At 51.2% G+C, this 17,962-nt stretch overlaps 1 protein-coding gene across 19 annotated transcripts in view; it reads right to left on the minus strand.

Moving 5' to 3' along the window:
* LOC149328933 (CUGBP Elav-like family member 2) overlaps nucleotides 1-17,962 on the minus strand; it is a 572,935-nt gene that overhangs the window by 264,218 nt on the left and 290,755 nt on the right. For 3 of the 19 annotated variants that reach the window (XM_089559952.1, XM_089559958.1, XM_089559951.1), the window contains exon 1: nucleotides 11,548-13,263. The exons of 5 other annotated variants lie outside the window; for them this stretch is intronic. In XM_089559952.1, coding sequence (XP_089416078.1) covers nucleotides 11,548-11,591 — 44 coding nt within the window. In that variant the 5' untranslated portion in view covers nucleotides 11,592-13,263. Of the gene's footprint in view, nucleotides 1-11,547; nucleotides 13,265-17,962 lie in introns of those variants that run through there. 11 more of the 19 variants (XM_089559961.1, XM_089559955.1, XM_089559954.1 and 8 more) reach the window with 10 other exon arrangements.

Genomic DNA, 17,962 nt, shown 5'->3' on the forward strand with positions numbered 1-17,962 from the left:
AGACATTTGTCGCATTTTTCACTGTTGATGATCTTCTCTGTTAGCCAATGGCAGGCGGGGGTATACGTATTATGGTGGTAGTGGCGGCGGTTTTTAATGGCGGAAGTGCAGCTTGGCGCCATGGCGAACGTGTTCTTAGCCCGCACGAGGTGCGCACCCATCGTTACAATCACATCGTCCCAGCGAAAGCCGAACGCCAGGCCAGAGGAAAACTCTTCTCCCCGGAAAAAAAGCGGGGAACACCGAGCGGGAGGCGGGGATCGAACTCCGCGCATCTCGCACACGATGCCCGCTGCCGTAGGGATCGAACGTGGGCGTCACGCAGTCGGCTCCCACTGCGGCCGGCAGACGACTAAAAACGCCCAAAATCGGCTTCAGAAAAGCGATCGCGAAAGGGTTTGGTCGGCGCTGCATGGGCCAATAGCGTTATCGAACTTCACACAGAAAGCGGGCTAGAACGCGTAAACGCCATTTCACTGAGCTACTGGACGTAAAGTAGTATGAGGCGACTTATACACACAGCGCGTACGCAGCTGGTACTGCTATCCCCAACGCCTTGCAAAGCGATATTTTGGGGCGACTTCGAAATCCCTAACTTACTTGCAAAAGAACTCTTACGGCGGGGAGTCTACGCGCACAAATTTAAATACCCGCCGGTGCCGCACTCCGGGAAACAGGCAGGTGAGCAAATTTGCCACAGGTTGACGGAGGAGCGGTGGGGGTGGGGGGGGCTCCGGAATAACCCGACACCCCGAAGCCAGAAAAACTGGGAGGGATGAGCTGGGGGAAAGGCGCCAGAATTAAGTTGGCCGCTCCGCCACAGCCTCCGGGGTATGTGAGTGTGCGTGCGTGTGTGTAGGAGGGGCACGTCGTCGCTCGCGCGTACGCACCCGCTCGTCCATTTCCGTTCCACGCGACACACGCGCATCTTCCCTGCCCGCTCGCAGGCTGGCTAGCTCCGACCCCCGCTCGCGCAGGGAATGCACGTAGCAGGCACGCGTCGCCTCCGAGTCGAGAGAGAGAGAGGAGGAAACGAGGAAACGGCACCACCACCACCAAGACCAAGGCCGCACGCGCCGCGCTACCACGCGACGGGGTGCCTGCCATCCGTGCCCGACGCAGGCCGCCCGGTCGGCAGGCTGGCACAACACTGGGAACAGCAGCGGCGGAAGAGAAGGCAGGGAGCGCAGCGGCGTTTGCCGTCGTCCCTGTGTCAACACAGCTGGGACCCCTGACGACGCACAGACCGGCAGCGATGGAGGAAGGGGTCAGCACTTTGGGTGGCATGCATGCGAGCGTGTGTGTGTGTGCGGAAACGCACACACGCGCGATCAGGAAACGTGTTTTCGGAGAAACCGTCGCGACTGGGACGCGAGAGAGACGTAGCGCGCGCCGACAGGTTCGCGAGCAATACGAGACAAGAGTAATAGCCTGCCTCATTCTGACGGCAGATAGTTTATTCCCCGATAAAATTCGACGATGATTAATAATCATAACGAAGCATTTTACTGAAGCGCGCGTGGTAAGCGAATCGAAACGCCTACAGTAACAGAGAGCATGGGAAAATCTGACACAGAGAAGGGTGAAAAGTCCAACGTAAACGAATACTTAAAATGCCATGATATGCGTAGGACCCACAACAGTAAAAAGGCAACGGTTTATGGGAATGAAGACTGCAATTCCTTCCTCTGTAGAAGTAAACTTAATAGCTCGTAGTGTTCCTCAGTTTCCCGTCGGCGTCTGCAGCGCCAAATATCCCTTTCCTGCCTCGGTTAACCGGTGAAAAAGTGAAGGTAGAACCCCTGTCCACTTTTAGAGGATGGAGAGAGGGTAGGTGGGTGTTGGGCGAAGGGTGACAAAGGGAAAAGACCTTCCTCTCCACTTTTAAGCGAGATGGAAAAGGGGCATGGTGGGTATATAGACACGGGTCACCTAGACGCTTGAGCTTCGCCTCGGTTGTCCTCTGCAAGTCCGGATTCAATGCCGCCCGCAGGACTATGCGACAGAAAAATAAATAAAACAGGAACGTTAAAAGCACGATCCTCTTAATCCTTTTCATGTTCGATGCACAAGCGAGAAATAGTGGTTGGTTTGGTTTATTGGGGTTTAACGTCCCAAAGCGACTCAGGCTATGAGAGACGCCGTAGTGGAGGGCTCCGGAAATTTCGACCACCTGGGGTTCTTTAACGTGCACTGACATCGCACAGTACACGGGCCTCTGGAATTTCTCCTCCAAAGAAATTCTAGCCGCCGCGGCCGGGATCGAACCCGCGTCTTTTGGGTCAGCAGCCGAGCGCCATAACCGCTGAGCCACCGCGGCGGCAAGCGAGAAATAGTATCGTTCCACATAACTGGCGTCTCTACGCGCTACTACCGCCTCCTGCCTGCTGGCACGATAACTCCCACGCCTTCCAAGATGCCTTTGTCGCTTTGTGCCTTTGTGCACTGCGTTGCCTGCAGTGCACATGTACCACGCACGAATCTGTTACGCACCCTCGACGCAACCAGTGACAAAGCCTTCCCAGGGAGCCACTGCGACGCAGCACCGCGCTATGCCCGAACACAGCGAAAGCGATACACCTCGAAGGACAGTCCGCCCGCGTGCCCGTCCAAACAAAGGGGCATCTGTCGTCTCGTGTCGAAACACGACGAGGGAACAATTGCGCCCACTCGACACCGGACGACTTTTAAATTCCAGGGTGCAACGGTTACAAGAGGCGCCCGTGTCGCTCGCGCGCGAAACACTATCGACCGGCAACCGAATGCCCGCAGTCGTGCAAGGCGCGTCAACAGTTAGACCCCATTGCTAAAGGGGAACCGGCGCCCAGCGACTGCCTTTATTAGCACGCGTCGCCTGCAACACTAAGCCAAAGAACGCGCGGAATGGAACGAAAGGTTCGCGGACACTGCCGAGCAATCCCGGTAAAAAGCAACATCGGGTCGGGGTCGGTCAGGCCGCGCGTTGATGTCATGCTCACTTATAGCCCCGTTACAGGGGCGTTTTAAGCGGCAGGTCAGTTGACCGTCAGTTGAACTGACCGGCAGCTATGTAACAAGGGAGTAATTCCTCAATAGCACTTACGCAAGCCCAGCCATACGGCTGCAAAGAAAAGCTACGAAGCTTTCACAGAAATTTCTTAACTGAAAAAGGGAAAAGAAATCGTCACCGTGACCCATCTTCTCAAGAGCAAAAACGTTTTTTCTATCAAAATCCTTCTTTATATTGCCGCCGCGGTGGCTCAGTGGTTACGGTGCTCGGCTGCTGACACGAAAGACGCGGGTTCGATCCCGGCCGCGGCGTTAAATTTCGATGGAGGCAAAATTCTAGAGGCCCGTGTACTGTGCGATGTCAGCGCACGTTGAAGACCCCAGGGGGTCGAAATTTCCGGAGCCCTCCACTATACGGCGTCTCTCACAGCCTGAGCCGCTTTGGGCCGTTAAACGCCATAAACCAAACCAAACCTTCTTGATATTACGCCGCAACGCTTTATATTCCAATGTCTACTACCTGCGAAACATAAGGGGAGCTGCCAAAGGCTACTTACTCTCAGTAGCCTCAAAAGCATTCCAGCTCAGGCGATGTCAGTGCAGAACAAACTAAGTGCGTAAACTCACGCCACGATATCACCCAAAGCGAGCAGGCACCCATGCTATCCGCAGTCAAACAAGTGAAACGGCAAGGCTGGGCAAAACTCCGAAAGCTTGAACTCACGACTGCACCTGAAACAACCGCCGGAACCAGAAATAGCTATCGTGGGCCGACGGAAACACGTGCGTTCAGTTTGAAGCGGATAGGTTTTTCGCTGAAACGAAAGGTTATTTTTTAAACGGCCCGCCACACGACGGTGGACACCATTTCAACACAAGCAGCCCGTATTATTCACGCAAAGGCGTAATAAGGGAGCATATTCATTTCAGAGTTGCACCGGCTGAAGCTATTTTTCGTATCTGAAATCACTTCAAAGCAGCATTACGGACGGTGTAGGGGCTATATGGAACAGGACAGCAGAAAAATGCACAACCGGCGTCACAAGTTTGTGGAACGCAACTTTGGCGGAAAAATTTTTCGTTCCTTCGCGGAGGCAGTTTCATATGTGATGTATCGGTGTGTCTCGTAATTCGCAGAATTACGAAATTAGGATGCTTACACCTTATTATACGGTTTGCGCTCAGACGAATATTTGAAATTCAAATGTTCTCGCTAATGTCGCGTATAACACACTTCTGACCGCGGGTGTACACCATACTCCGCTGTCACGGAGTTCTGTGCGGAGTAAATGCCTCCTTTTACACCCAAAGGACCAAGAACTTCGGAGTGCCATACACCAATTAGAAGCCAACGCCATAAACACGTCAATAGGGGATATTCAAAATTCCTCAAGTGCGCTTTCCCGCATAACTATGTTACCCAAAACAAGATGGCTGGCTGGCCATGCGTTTCCAGCTGAAACAAAGCAAGAAAGACTGGTTTACTGTTTGATTCTTCCAAAATACGTTTCTTACATTCTATCCACACCTCTAGCGCCTGTCCTGAAGCCCATGTAGTTCCTTTATAGCGAAGTCGGTCATCTTGTTTGGGGCAACACTGCTATGTGGGAAAGCGCACTTGCGGGATTTTCAATATCCCCTATTGAAGCTTGAATATAAAGAAGGGGGACCCGTTGTATTAGGCTCTATAGAAAACTAACCGCCCTCCAAATCAGAAAATAACAAAAAGGACAAAAAAATGGCGGTGGATTTAGCGCGGTAAGGCCAAATTCCAGTTAGGTGCACTACAAGTTCGGGTCTCACTTCGGTTTCGGTCACAGGAACGGTTTTCAAGGTCAAGCCGGCTGCAGACAATGATCAGGCTTCAAAGTAGGCAAGTTTCCACCGTCCAAAGTCAAGCAACTGCTTCAGATAAACATCGGGCAAACCCGGTGAGAGGAGGGGGGGGGGGGGGGGGGGGGCTTCAGTACCAGCGCACTAAAAAAAAAAAAAAGCCTCGTCACGACGTGTAACTCAAACATCGCATTTTTATCATAAAACTGGACCTCCCCAAGTTTGCGTAAGTCACATATCGACCGACTTGCGTTCAATATTCTAGCTACACAACAGACTGCGCTAATAACGATCATGAATTTTTATTAAGCGGGAGCTAATCAGTTCGCGCGGGAACGAAAGTAAGCAAGCAGACGCCACCGTGTTTCCTCTCCAGGCCCCGAGGAAAGACAAACTAAACGAAAAACAAAAAACTCTAAACCTGTCGTCGCGGATCGCCGGTGGCCTTCCCGATCTGTGGGTCTCTAGAGGACAAAAATGGCCTCGCCAGTTAACCGCCAATTGAAAAAAGACCGGCCCCTTATCAGCGTAAACAAGGTCTGTGTGCGGCGCAACGCCAACGGAGCGTCCCGATCGTCTACACCGTCTGGCTACGGGGGCCGTATTTTCACGCGGTGTAAGTAGGCCTCGCCAGCGCCGATGCGATTCCCCGCCAGGCTCAAAAATCCCGCACACGGCCTCGCAGTGACACACACAAGCCATTTCCAGAAAACATTCAGGGGGGCACTTTGTTGACCTAAAGTGCGGTGAGGCGAAAGCCTTAAGCGCGGTGTTGCTGCTTGTGTCACTGGTGTGTGCCTAAGATGTTAATTAAGTACACAACTTTTTGTGAACCTTACATGCTGGAGACACTGGAGGGCGTTTGGGAGGCATCCGTCTGATTCGACGCCTCTCTGCAAATGCTCTCTATCTCTAGCCTGCTAGACAAGGAGAACTACATACGCGTTGGCAGGAAGTAGCGTAGCCATTAGCACGCTCGGCTGCGGAACGGAAGGATAATGGTTCGAATCCCATCCTGCACAAAGATTTCTTTTTTTTCCCCCAACGATGAGGTATTAAAGGCTTCCGCCTTAACATTCGCATTTAGGTGCCAAGAAACGTATCCGTATCCTCGAAACCGAAGCGAGAAACTGCCCCAGACAAAGCGTCACCCGAGGCGTTTATCGATTCCGAGTCAGAGTTGAAGGTGAACCGAACATATGAGAAAGAAAATAGAGCTTACTCCTAACGAAAGGCTGAGATGCAAGAATCGCAGCAAGGACAGAGTAACACGCATTCCTTAATAAGAACAAAGCTTTTTACGCGATATCGTATACAGCTCGTACGGTCGAAAAACCGTCGGCGTAGTAGTGGTCGGCACCGCATGTCGGAAATAATCCGGGGCTGCGTTGAAAAAATATCGTATCATGGTTTTTTGTGGCTCTAGCGATTCATGATTGATTTGTGTGTGACAGGCGACGAAGTGTTCATCAAACCTCTGTAATGAATTCGTCAATTAAAGAAATGAAAATTTTGAAAAACGCAGTTGAAAGGTGTAAAAATGCTCAGAATGAAAAGCAAGTGCCTGATGACGCTGATGAAGGAAATTTAGAGTGCGTCATTAATTAATTATTCGAAACAATTGAAAAAAAAATGAAAAATGCGTTCAAAGGTGTCAAACTGGTTTGGTTCATTGAGGTTTAACGTCCCAAAGCGACTCAGGCTATGAGGGACGCCGCAGTGAAGGGCTGCTCGAATGGAAAGCGTAACTCACTAGGCTACCGCGAAACGCCCGTAAGGCGGAGCTCCATTTTCTTTTTTTTTTTACTCCTATTCAGTGTGCCATTAGTCCATTACACATTCTTATCTTTTATCTGTCTTCGATCGGATCACACAGCGATACATATTTACGGACCTGCGTGTCCAGCAAACACACGCCTCGTCCGTGACTCAATCGGTGACTACGCAAGCGCTCGTCGATGAGCCACGCCAAAGCACGGGTTTCACAGGGGAGACCCGACATTGGATCCTGCCCAGCAATGAAACACCCTACCTTTTTTTTTTATTTTATCTCACTCCCTCTCTCCTCCGCACCTTTAACTCTGACCGCTTTTCTTTTTTCGCAGCCTTCTCAGCTCCCGCTTTCCGCAAAAGCACAGACCGAGGGCCAGAGAGAGAACAATGGGTCAGAAGGCGTCGGTAGGAAGCGAAAAAAAAGAAAAACAAAGCGAGGAAAGAGAGATATATGGGCCCTGCTCACAAACACCGACAGAACGGTAAACGAAGGCCGCGCACACTCTACACAGAATGGAGTAAAAAGGCAGCAATCTGCGCACTGGCTTTTAAAAAAAGGGAGTGTGCTAGAGGACCGATTTCTCCCTTTTTTTTTTTTACTCCCATATGGGCTTATTCGCGTTTAGAGCGGAGGAGACCAGGTCGCAGAAAGACGTACAGCCTTTGTCAAAAGTTTGGAGCCCAGGGGGTTCGCTTCTGAAGCACACTGTCTGGTTCGTGATGCATCTCCAGCGCTCCAAATTTGCTGAACGTAAGAAGATTTCTGGTCCTGCCTCTTCCAATGGGTAGGACTACCGCGAATGTTACAGGAGTCCCACTGCGAGGCTTAGAAGCAAACCCCTGGGCTCTAAACTTTTGACAAAGACTGTGCGTCCCACTCTCTTCGCGCCTCTGAACCCTTCAGCCGCGCTGCGCTGAAGGCCGTAGAGTTATATTAACTACTCCAGTAGTATGCGTTGTGGGGCTAGTTGGTTCATACTCAGATTTCTTTTATGCCCACAGAAAGACGACACAATAAGACAAGGTAGAGAGCAGAGAGCGCAAACTTTCAACTGTTTTATTCCGGAAAAAGTACATGATATTTATCCATTCTTATTCTTACTTATCCATTCCATCCATTCTTTTTTGGTATAAATGTCATGTACTTTTTCCGGAATAAAACAGTTGAAAGTTTGCGTTCCGTCCTGTCTACCTTGTCTTATTGTGTCGTCTTTCTGTGCGCATAAAAGAAATCTGAGTATATTAACTACTTCTGCTGTGCATGTATTTCCTGGTCTTTTATTCTGTGTGCGACAAGCCGCGGCGGCTCAGTGGTTACGGCGTTCGGCTGCTGACCCGAAAGACACGGGTTCGATCCCGGCCGCGGCGGCTGAATTTAGATGAAGGCGAAATTCTAGAGGCCCGCGTGCTCTGCGATGTATGCAGTGCACGTTAAAGAACCCCAGGTGGTCGAAATTTCCGGAGCCCTCCACTACGGCGTCCCTCATAGCCTCAGCCGCTTTGGGACGTTAAACCCCAACAAACCAAACCAATCAAACTTTATTCTGTGTGCATCGTGCTTGTCATTATGCTCCGTTGAAGTGACAGCTGAAATAGTTTGAACTGAGCTTTCTGAGCTGTACTGGTGATCTTTGTACTTTGTCACGCATTTCAAGATTGTTCCCAATCTCTGGAAGGAGGGAGGGGGTGGGGTGGAATGATGGCACTTTGTCAGGCATTTCACTGTTCTTTCGCCAAGCTCATAGGCGCTTGTACCTGTCTGAATAAACTTCGCACTGCTTCTTGACCAACGTGTAGAGCTCGTCAACAGTCAATGTCCCCATTATGCCTGCCAGTCCATGTCGTTTGCACCGAAATAAATTTTGCTGAGATGGACAAGTGTAGCGACAGCACGGCGAACGGCGGAAACTAAAACTATAAGTACAAGGCTAAGAGAGCAGCAGCGTGAATTACAATATAGACAAAAAAATAAGAGCGAATTCAGAGTGATCGAAGTTGGGAGCAGGAAATGGGCAAGCGCAGAACTGTTTACTGGGAAGGAATACGTCATCCGGAGCGGCATACAGTAAGAAGAAGCGGCGCTATTGTCATGACGTTCTTATCTTGCAGAAAGAATGTAACTAGGCTGACGACGATCATTGCACTGATCGCTCTGGAACTGCGGCGTGCCTTTAAAGAGGTCAATGTATAACAAAGCTGTTGAACAAGGACAATTAAATCTGCGTTTTACTTATCAGCCTCGAAAAATACTGCGCCTCACACCGGCAGCGAGAACGACGCGCTGTTCGCAAGTGTTCCGTTAAACGGTGTTCACGTCGTAACGAGAAGAACGCCCCCTCCGTAAGGCGCAAGGGTACGGCTAATTAACTCCGCGCTGCGACAGGCTACGCCTCTCGAGGAGGGCGACGGACGCTGACGTCACCGCGCAAGCGTTTCGCTGACGAAACGGAAGGGTCACACGAGAGCTGTCAATCACGCTGCGAGCAGCGCGACTTGTGGCAGAACGACTGCGGAGAATGTATGTTCCCGAGTCGAGACTGATTGCTAGGTTCACGTGCCGCGGGAGCGCACGAAAAAAAAAAAAAGAAAAACGGGCCATAGAGAACGCCATCGAATGACGGAGCTCGAGGATCTAGCAAGAGACGGGGATATAACGCTTTCCGAGCAACAACCAACCGCTCAAATGGAGAAACATAGCCAGCTACGACCACTGGCTATCCGCTTCAGGACTTACGTGGAAATTACCACTAACGATTCCGCTGACGTCTCACGACATCCGTTTTTTTTTCGTTATTATTTTTATCAGCATGATTGAAATTTTTGCAAGAGTATTAATCACAATACAGCCACTGTTTCATTAAGGCAATAAAAAAGTGAGCGCCACATGCCAGCGCCTGTTAGTCGGTTCGCGATCAGAACGAAGCGATGCCCCAGTCGTAGGTGACACTGCGCGACATTCGCGTAACATGCAAAACACAGCGCACAATTAATACTCTCGTGACGTCACCGTGCATGACGTCACGAGAAAAGCGGACGCTAAGCGCAGGAGACACGGCTTCGAAGTTGCCTGAAAAGCCAGGGCTGCTCGCGAGAACGCCAAACAGCTTCTTGTACTCCAATGACTAGCTGTAGCTGACATTTCTAGCAGTGTGCCCTTCATGCTATCTCTCCCAGGAGAACCTTTTATATAGACCTTACAGGCTTCCCAGAAAGAGTTGCCTCAAAGCGTCGCAAAGGGCCTTACATACGGGAATTTCGATAAACGCGGCAACCCCGCTACATCGCTTTCGTTATAACGGGAGCATAACGAGACGCATTTCAGTCGGGCATTCCGCCCACAAGAAAGTCGGTGGTAACGACGACTTTGCTTACCCCCCGAAAAATACGCGTTATAGCTACACCGCGGGAAGCCCCGTATCGCTCACTCGACGACGTCGTCGTCGGCAGAAGCCGTGTCTCCCGCGACTCCGCGGCTGACACGCTCGAGTGCGCGCCGAGGCAGCGCACGCGAGCGCCTCACTTCACGCTCCACCGCGCGCGAGAGCCGAAGACAGCGGGACGGCAGCAATAAACGGCCAATTAGGGAGGGAGCAACCAAGGACGACGTACGCTGTTGCCTCCGTCGCCAGCTTTCGCCGCTACAAAAAGAAAAAAAAAAGCCGTGCGAAGGGTACAGCGGAGGCTCGGCTAAAGCTTTACAATGCAAATGCGACGGGGAGACCTCTTGGGATCGGAGTCAAATCATCGCCATCCGGCTCGGCGCGGGTGAAATATGCCCCGCGTAGTTCAAGATCTCCAGGGCCGCCGATGACGCTGAGGCTTTCAGGGACCCTGTTTTCAGGTGTACCCGACGGGGCCCCTGAAAGAACGTCAGGGTTCTCTTTTTTTGTTTTTGTTGTTTAAGCTGCGTGCTCGTACACGATTCCGAGGAAAATTCCCAAGGTTTCGCGCGCCCAGGAAGCTGCAAGGGCGCCTAACGTCTTCGGCTCCGCACGCGGTAAGCAGCGGCGAGGAAGGCCCAGCAACACAGAACGGCCGCGTGCTGACGGAAGTAAAGCTGCAACGCAGAGATGCTGCGTTGAGCGTCCTACGGAGCTACGAGCGGACCAGCCTACACAACTAACCGTCCCTTACGGGAACGGTTACCGCCTGGTAAATGTTTACTCGATTAGTCCGCCCAGAGAGACATACGCGGCAAGCGTTCCATTTAGAGGCGCGATGCTTCCTACACGAAAGTCCGGAAGAAGCTGTCCGTTTGCACGTCCGATAAACCGCACGCGCGGAGCGATTGAGACACGAGGCAGCAACGTAACTAAAGCGCAGCGACGCGTTTTTTTCGCTAGTTGTCATTTTGAATACGCTGATTAGCGCTTCTCTAAGCTGTCAACCCGTACAAAGGTCTAACATGCTTGGCGTAGGTGCGCGCAGTCTGATGAGTTAAACGAAAATTGCAGTAATAGTTCTTAGGATTTCAAAAGATCTGCGCCGCTGTTAACACTGGGAATGAAACCTCCACTTAGTTAACTATCTTTTTTTTTACTGGACAACTTCCGGCATGGTTCTGTTTCTTTAAGCTATCATGTTCTGTTACCTGCTCTACTCAACAGAGAAGATACCAGCGGAGGGATTGACATCTTATATTCGTGCGGAATGTTTATAGAAGCGGGTGCATTAAGACGTACCAAGCGAGAGCTAGCTCGACTGAGAGCGAAACTTTGCACTAAGCGGTGGCCGAAACGAAGCACATGCGTTGCAAGGACAGCTTTGCGCAAATGATACACACCTACCGGAGTTAACACGCAGAGTGCGGACCACGTAGACGGCATTAAAACTCGTCCACCGCTTGTCTACGGCGCGGCTTTCCTCTGTTACTGGACCTCGCGCACGGACCGAACCATTTCGCTGTAACGCGTTTTCGTTGCAACGAGAAAAAGATCCAAACCCAACACTCACGTGAGGCCGCAGTCAGCCTTCACAGCCGGTTGTTCGCACCGCATCCACAGGTAGCGGGCGCACGGCGAACCACAACAACGGGGGACAACACAGCGGCGTGCCGGCAGTATTCCACTCGGGCGGAGGACCACGTCGACGTCACAAAGGGAATCACCATCGCGCACACGAAAGAACAAAAAAAAAAGAGGAAAGGAAATAAAAAGAACGCGAAATGAAAACCAAAACCAACGAGACGCCGCAAGGACGGTTCACTTGGTCGACACCCGAAGGCCCACTAAAAAACGCACCGCTTGGCTCCGAACAGAAACAAAAAAGGAACGGAACAGACAGCCCGCTCTTCACCGTTTCACGTCACAAGGAGCAGCACGGGCATTTCGGTTAAGTTCACATGCCGGCCTCTCAGGGCGGCAGAAGCAACAGGCGGGGAGCACCGACAGACAAGGCTGCTTGTTGCGCCCTATCAGCGAGAGCAAAGGAAGCAGCAGCGTACACGACACGACCCGGCGGCGTCCGCGCCGACACGCGACGAGCACCCGAGAAAAGAGCGGAGCACGCGACTACACAGCGCTCCGGAGGCGAAGCGCCGACTGAGACCCGACGCCACAGCAACGATCGGTCGCTTCACCGGCGGCCGGAGACAAAAAGCGCGGCCAGCGCCCCTAACAAAAACAAAGAGGGCGCCATCGCACGCACTGGAGAGAGAGAGATACGAGAGAGAAAAGCTTGCACGCCCGACAGAGGAGGAGGAAAGGAGCGCCGTTAGCCGGAGGGAGAAAGCAACGCTGCCGCTCGCAGCGCCACCGCTGCCCCGGAGTTGGAGCCCCCGCTCGGGCGCCGGAAGTGATGTCATTCGGGGGACGCGAACACGGACGCGACGGACCCCTGGTCGGACCTCTGTGACCTGGGCAGATTTTTTTTTCTTTCTTCTAAGAGCCGGCGTCTTGCGTGTCAGCACTCAAGCACCATAACCACTGCGGCGGATGTTACTGCAGAATCATCTGCGAATCAAGCCTTCACTAATACAGCGCTCAATAAAAGGAGACAGCGATGCCGCGGTGAAGTGTGACGTCACAAGAGGACGCAAACCAAATATTTAAGTCTCCAGACAATGAAGAGTAGGCAATCGTAATCGGAGAGCCTATAACCTTCATTGAAAAAAAAAAAAATGCCTTAGGCCTAACCTGAACTGAGGCTTCCTGTACTGCACGCGAAGGAGACCGGCTTTCCGCTTACGCAAAAACCAATTCGGCGCCGAGTTCAATTTGCCTGCACGGACGTGTGTCAAACACGCGCACAAAGTAGCGAAGATTTAAGGTCAACAAGAGCAGAACAAGAAATAAATAAAAAAAGGGGGCTACATAAGGTTATGAAGATGTAACCAAAAAAGAAAACGAGCGAAGAAAAAAAAAATCGACCTCAGCCACCTGGAGCCGGCTCTCGTGTAATAAAACCCGGGTCCAAAATGTCGAAGGCATTAGGGGCTCCAAAAACGTCTCCGAAGAAACAAATGCAAGGTATGCACTTGCGGGTTTGAGCAACGCCGGGGTAGAGTAAGTAGAGTGGTTTAATGCAATATAACAGCTGCGCGCGCACCCCTCTCTCTCGGGCAGAATGCCAGCCGTTTTATTACGGCCGAAAGCATTAAATTCCAAAGACGAGGCCGGGCAAATCACATTAAGAACTCCCCCTTGCGAGAAACCAAGGGGGCCCCAAGATGACGAACGCCCGTGAAGAGCAAATATGAACCGGACGAATGAGCCGAACTAGGCTAACCCTCGCATAAAAAAAAAAAAAAACTAAGCTCACAACGTTCAAAAAGACCATAAAAATAAGCGCAGCGAGACCGATTACTGCCTCGAAGTAACGGTGCTCCAGAAGTAAGCTTTTTGTGTGATGTTAGCCGAGTCAGAGGGCCCCAGCTTCGAGCGAAGACGATACCGAAATTTCATTTCGCCGGCTGACCGCACTCATTCTTTTTGATCCGTTAAAACCACTCAAGAGTCGGAGATCATTTTTCTTCGGTATCTACTACACGGCAGATTCGCTCGCATAACGGGCTGGCCGGACCCGACCGCAAGACGTCGTTTCGTAAACGATGATGGCGAGGGTATACCAAACTTCGTCTCTGGAACACGCTCGACCGAAATACGCCTACTAAAAAAAAAAAAAAAATATCACGTGGCGGCTAACGAAAAAAACGGGAGCTTGGCATCTCTAACGTTTTCTGTTTCGGTAATGCGCGCAGAAATGACGCACCTGTCAGACAAGACTTCCGGCAGAATTAATGTCATTCGCAGACTAATGATGGCTCACAGCACCGAATTTCCTGACAAATGTACCCTTATCATGCACTCAAAAAACTTCACCCGAAACTAGAGCGAATAAAGCTGAACTCCGTCCATCCAGCGTCTTTCGATTTCCACTTAACTGCTCTAAGTGTTTCTCAGTTTGGTTTGGTTTATTGGGGTTTAACGGCCCAAAGCAACTCGGGCTATGAGGGACGCCGTAGTGAAGGGCTCCGGAAATTTCGACCACCTGAGGTTCTTTAACGTGCACTGACATGGCACAGTACACGGGCCTCTAGAATCTCGCCTCCATCGAAATTCGACCACCACGGCCGGGATCGAACACGCGTCTTTAGGGTCAGCAGCCGAGCACCATAACCACTGAGCCACCGCGGAGGGGCTAAGTGTTTCTCAGTACCGGCGCTGATTCGATTAGTTTCTATGTACTTCGTACAGATATACCGCCCTCCACATATATAAGAAGGAACACGCATACAAAATCATGTATAATTCTACTTCACACAGCCGCCTTTCAGTAAACCAGATTACTTCAGACACAGCAGATCAGTATGGTATATCTTTAGCACGTGGGAAGGTCAACTAATGACAAATTATCCCTATGCTATACGAATCATGGCGTCTACAAAGCTATTACTACGACGGAAAGCCAAGCGGCTGCGGTCATCCTCCCACTGCCATTCGTAAGTACCAACCAGCAACCGCGGACACATGGAAGAGGCCCAGCCCACACGTAGCTCCCAATCACGCTAGCCTCCATCGCGCATGCGTCGAGGTTGAGGGGCCGCCGATCTCGGGTGTATGTATGTTGTTGCTCCTCAATCTCATCGGTGAATCAAAATTACTGCGTCTGGGAGAGGGTGCCCCGGCCCACGATATCGCGATGAGCAACGTACTTCCGGTGAACAGGTAGCGTACACGGAGAAATATTCAGCGTCCCCTGAGCTCCCGATGGCTATTCGAACGGTGGAAGGCACGCGAAATATCGACCTACACAGAGGAGCCGGCCATGTAAGGTGGGAGAGGACGGGCCCTACACAATAAAGGGAGAGAAAAATGCAAACTATACGAAGGAGAGAGAGAAAAAAAACCCGGGAACAGTTAGTCGCATCGAAAGCAAAGATCACGGGAGAAAAAAAAAATCTTTAATTTCCTGTCCCGGCCAAGAACCCCCACTTCGCGTGGGGCCGTAAAGGCAGAGAAACTATACAGCAAGGCGAAACGCCAAATCTCCGATGACGACAAAAAAACAACAAAAAAAAACGCACGCAGACACACGAAAGACAGAAAAGAGAAACACTAAGAAGCGATGCTGCAAGAGCTGGGGGAAAAAGGAAAATCGGGAAATCGCGAGGGGAGGAGGGGGGGGGGGCTTATACCGGGATTACGTTCTAATGAACAAACCAGATCCCAGCGATGCAAGCCTCGACGCGCTCCCCCACTCTACCTCTCCGTGTCCCAAGTACCCTTCGTGGAAAAAATAAAATTTTTTTTTTTCATTCCCAGCAGCGTTGTAGGGGGAGCAAGCACGTGGAGCGAAGGGATCGAGCCTCCCCAAAAAGGGATGAGATGAGGGAGGGGGCGTGCACGTCGCGTCCACCGCCGTTAAATTAATAAAGATCGAGCGGAGAAAACTGGAAAGGAGGATGGGGGGGGGAAGAGAGGGAAGCAAAGGAAAAACAGCGAGCGCCGAAAGGGAAACAGCCATCGGAGAGAGCTCAGGAATGGCCACGAGGGAGGCACTATATACTCTCTCTTTCTGCGAGGACTGCGTCGTGCAGTAGTAAGCGTACGCGAGTCTCGGAGGTCGCCCTTAAAAGGCCCCCCGCCACGTGCCTAGCTGCAGGATGACAGACTCACGTGGAGGGAGCCGCGGTGCTTTTAAAAGCCCCGCAAGAGGACTTCAGGCGGGCCCCACGCGGACGACTCGCAGGGATAAAAATAAAAAAAGTATACGGATGCTTAAAGTGAGAGATTTAAACGGAGAGAGAGACGACTCCAATCAATATACGCTTCCAGGAAACGAACGCGGCAATTTGGAGCGGGTCACGCGCGGCATCCGAGGACCGAGAACGACCGGAATGCAGTCCACATACGCAGGGATGAATCGAGGCGGAGCACCGGACGTGGCGGAGAGGCAGAAATTCCAAGGCTTCAGGGCATCAAGGCAGATGGCATCAAGGTGTCTGCCTCTGGCCAGATCCTGTAGCATCCAGCTTCATTCGTGAGTTCTATATTCGAATACAAGTCAAGAAAAAAGCGGCTTATCCCCAACAAAGGACCCCCTTCCAGCTACTGGCGTCGGCCCGTTCTCATGAATCCAAGCGTGACAATGCAGGGAGTGGCTTTGTCCCTTGACTCACTTTGTTCCTCAAGTCACTAATTAAAAAGTTAGTTAATTAAGCTTAACTAATTACTTAACCTTGAAGAGCGAAAAAATACTGCAGACTAGGTCACGCGGCTCTAAACAACTCTCATTTGGTTTCAGACGGCTAGGACAATCCGTGTTTTTTTTTAAAGCTTGGTTACATTTAGCTTGGACACCTGGTATATATATATATAGCAACTTTCTGCACACACAGCTGTGCGAAGTAAAAAAAAAAACTAACAGCGTGCCCACAGCTTACTACGCCTTTTACTGCTCCACGAATTCCTCGGTGTCCGTGTATGTTAGTATTCAGAGGAAGCAAACAAATGACAACTTTAAGCTGAAGCGTCCAGAAACGCGCTCGATTTCCCTCCGCAGTGATCTGTGATATTAATGAACGCCGTAGACAGTCCAAAGGAAATAACATGAAAGCCATCAGTTCTAGCGCCAAGGTAAAAAAAAAAAAGAGGAACAAAGAAAACAGTGGACTGTCTGCGAACAACCACAGCCTTATCGCTGACTCGCGAACGAGACTTCGAACAGCGTTACTTCAGCGGCAAACACCAGCGACGCTTCCGGTTATGAGCCGGTATTACTAAGTATAGACCGCCTACCACCCCTCATGCTAAGCGCCGTATACGTGAGTAGCCTACCGAAACACCATCGATAACAGCGGTGGTGGCGTTAGTGGATGGACCGGAGACGGAGACCTACGCGAATAGAAATATTGTGAGAAGGCAACGGGTTATAGGCTCCCAAAGCATCGCCGGGTGGCGCTGCTGCGCCTGATGTGCAGCGCCATCTATGGGAGAAAAGTAGAAACTGGGGCGCTGCTCGCTGCTCGCGCTGCTTTCACCACGCTTCTTTGCACGCGCGCTTCCTTGCACGTGCGCGCGCCCGCGCTGTCGCGATGTGTCGCCTGCATGAGCCACAATAAGATCGTTCAGACTGACGCGCAGTACTGCAATGCAAACTTAATTAAAGGGGGGAAACTGATTAGTCGCGTCTACTGTGTGGAGCAGACGGTCGACGATGAGGAGGCCCATTTGACTGTAAAATGCGTTTCTCGAGTGAGTATTAACGTCGTACTGTATGACATGTAACTAGAGGTAAGTCCACGGTATAATTATATGCTCGAAATATGCGAAGTACTATCAGCTGTAAGAAATAAAGCGAGACACTTGTTGATCGTAGTTGTCAGTTGTTGCATGCGATGCGCAGGGCGATCCACTTACGTGCGAGTCGAAAGGACATGCGACCAGGCAACAGTTCGTCAACATTCTACTTCACCTTGGGGGAACCCCCTAAACATTTGACCACCATTGTTCACACTTGCAAGTGCGACCTGCGGGTCGCCTTCTTGCTTGAAACGAAAACTCTCCGGAATAACATTGCTTGCGCGCTTTCGAGAATTTCGTCTGCTTTGACCGCGTCTCCTGCACTCGCGCTCGGTGCGATTCTCAATGCACTACGGTGACCAGGAGGATGTCGTGACGGTATTGATGTGCACCGCAGTCGTATAAGCGTCATGATGACAGCGACAGCGGCGCGCTTTTTAGGGCCGGCCTGCCGACCTGTTTGCCTGCCGCCGCCGTCAGAAAAATACGCTAATATTGTTTGTTCGCGTTCATACCAAACCCTGGAGTAGAGCAACGTCAGAATTGAATCATTTTTGAGGATCGTTGGCCAATACCGAGCTGCTGGTAGAAGCGATAACTGCGATACAAGCATATTTCTTTTCCAA

The sequence above is a fragment of the Amblyomma mixtum genome, chromosome 9, assembly GCF_055824585.1.
Source record: "Amblyomma mixtum isolate Tamu chromosome 9, ASM5582458v1, whole genome shotgun sequence".
Classification (NCBI taxonomy): domain Eukaryota; kingdom Metazoa; phylum Arthropoda; class Arachnida; order Ixodida; family Ixodidae; genus Amblyomma; species Amblyomma mixtum.